At 41.6% G+C, this 2,202-nt stretch overlaps 1 protein-coding gene across 1 annotated transcript in view; it reads left to right on the top strand.

The window, feature by feature from the left end:
• The window catches only part of LOC104280070 (histone H2A-like), a 441-nt gene extending 59 nt beyond the window's left edge, over window positions 1-382 (top strand). Inside the window, 1 exon segment of the mRNA XM_009877603.1 lies at window positions 1-382. This exon segment is cut by the window's left edge and continues 11 nt beyond it. Coding sequence (XP_009875905.1) covers window positions 1-329 — 329 coding nt within the window. The 3' untranslated portion in view covers window positions 330-382.
• Window positions 383-2,202: the final 1,820 nt, after the last annotated feature.

Raw genomic sequence — 2,202 nt, 5'->3', positions numbered from 1 at the left:
GGGCTGGGCTGCATTTCCCCGTGGGCCGCGGCCACCGACTGCTGCGCAAGGGCAACTATGCGGAGCGGGTGGGCGCCGGAGCGCCGGTGTACCTGGCGGCCGTGCTGGAGTACCTGACGGCCGAGATCCTGGAGCTGGCGGGCAACGCGGCCCGCGACAACAAGAAGACGCGCATTATCCCCCGCCACCTGCAGCTGGCCATCCGCAACGACGAGGAGCTTAACAAGCTGCTGGGCAAGGTGACGATCGCGCAGGGGGGCGTGCTGCCCAACATCCAGGCCGTGCTGCTGCCCAAGAAGACCGACAGCCACAAGGCAAAGAGCAAGTAAATCAAGCCTGAGGAGCGTTCCCACCTCGATAGTATCCCAAAGGCTCTTTTTAGAGCCACCCACTTTCTCATAAAAGGAGCTGTAGATCCCGTAAGGAAAACCAAAATTATCTGCCCCAGACGGTTTTGCTAGTTTTGCTGTTAAAAATGCAGTTTCTAAATCCTTAAAAAATTAAAATTGCTAGAAAACATGCTAATTTTGTTAATATATGCATACTGAAAATTATTGGTTTTATTCTGTGTGAAAGAGATTTTTTTGCTCTGGTGGGGCAAACTTTATTATTATTATTGCGAGAAAAAAAACACAACATGAGCAGGTCTGGATTAGTTTAGCCACATGTGAGGTTGAGGGAACTCACTGTTCCCTTTAAAAAACAGCCCTGCCCCCTTCTGAAGAACCTTTTGACCTGCAGTCTTTGCCTTCTCTTCATAACAATAGCCATTCTGAGTTACTAATTTTTAATACAGTTTTCTTAGGGCTTTATCTGAACTATCACACCTCTTTTCTGCCTAAAATCTGAATAGGTTTGATAATTGCTAATCACTGGAGAAGCACTATGAGGTAAAAAGGGCTGCTGCCAGTTTTGATTCTACCTCATATACAGTGATGAATGTTACCACAAAGATGTCAAAATAGAAACATAAAATGATTAGTTATAGGTAAATAAGCACATTTTAATATATACGCATTTGAAAACATGAATTACTTGAATCATAACATTTTACCAAAAAAACCCTACCGTTGACTGTTACAGTAGCAAGAGGTAACAAACAGTTTATAGGCCTTTGGTAAAACAAAGGGTTGTAGATGATAGCAAAAAACTTTGGAGAAAACTTGGTTTAATTATCTGTACTCTGAAAACCAAAATGCATTTACTTTTAATTTCTTTAAGTGTGGTTTTGGTAAAGTGCAGAGGAAGACTTTCCCCCTTCTTGCCAGCAGCCAGTTGTTTTAGTATGGGGAATATACCAGTTGTCAATGCTGTTTTAAATATTACTTCTATTGCAGGAATCAGTCACTGGACATTGAAAAATGGAATATTTTGCAGTCTGGTGTGAAAGGGGAGCGCTAACTGATACCTTGAGCAAGTTTTACTGTGTAGAAAGTAGGGAAAAATCTGCAGCAGCAGTGTCTGCCTGTATAATGACTCAGATTTTCACCAATCCAGCTGTATCAAAACAAAAACACCACTGAATTATAAAGCAATAGGGCACTGATTATAATTATTAACAAAACTTGGCCGTGTTAAGTTCTTAAGTCACTTAATAAATTAAGAAAATAAATATTTCTGTAGCAGAGCACTAGGGAACCATGTCTGTATTGTGCACACTGATCAACACAGTACAAGCTGCTATGCTATAAAAAGTCGCCTCCTTTTGGGGTACAAACAGCTCTTCACAGGACTGTGATCTGCTTCTTGCCTTGTTGCAGAATGCACTAACTTAATTTCTTTTAATTATTTTGAAAGGGGTAAAGTATTTTGGACAAAGAAGCTAATTTCTAATCCATATTCAGTGCTCGAGATGAGCCTGTGTTACTTCCTCCTCTTTGAAATCAATTTGCAATAAAAATATCAATTCAAATCCCTGATTTTCAGCTCAGATTAAGAGAAGACCCTTTAAAGAATAATAATTAATTACTTTGGAGATTTACTTGCCCACGTCACAGATTTTATTTAGAAGGAAAAACAAAAGTTTCTGTCTCCCGAGGTCTGTCCAGGTCCAGGACTCGGGGTTTATCGCCTCTTTTTTAACTCACCCTTCGCCTCTTCGAAGGGAAACTTCGTCGAGGGGAACAAGAGTCTTCCTTTTCCACTCCGCTGCGAACTGAGGAGGGTTCGGTGGCACAAATCACGACAAAAACGGGCTTTTTC

Source organism: Apaloderma vittatum, unplaced genomic scaffold, assembly GCF_000703405.1.
Source record: "Apaloderma vittatum isolate BGI_N311 unplaced genomic scaffold, ASM70340v1 scaffold8421, whole genome shotgun sequence".
NCBI classification, from domain to species: Eukaryota; Metazoa; Chordata; class Aves; order Trogoniformes; family Trogonidae; genus Apaloderma; species Apaloderma vittatum.
This window is presented reverse-complemented; position numbering and strand designations above follow the sequence as displayed.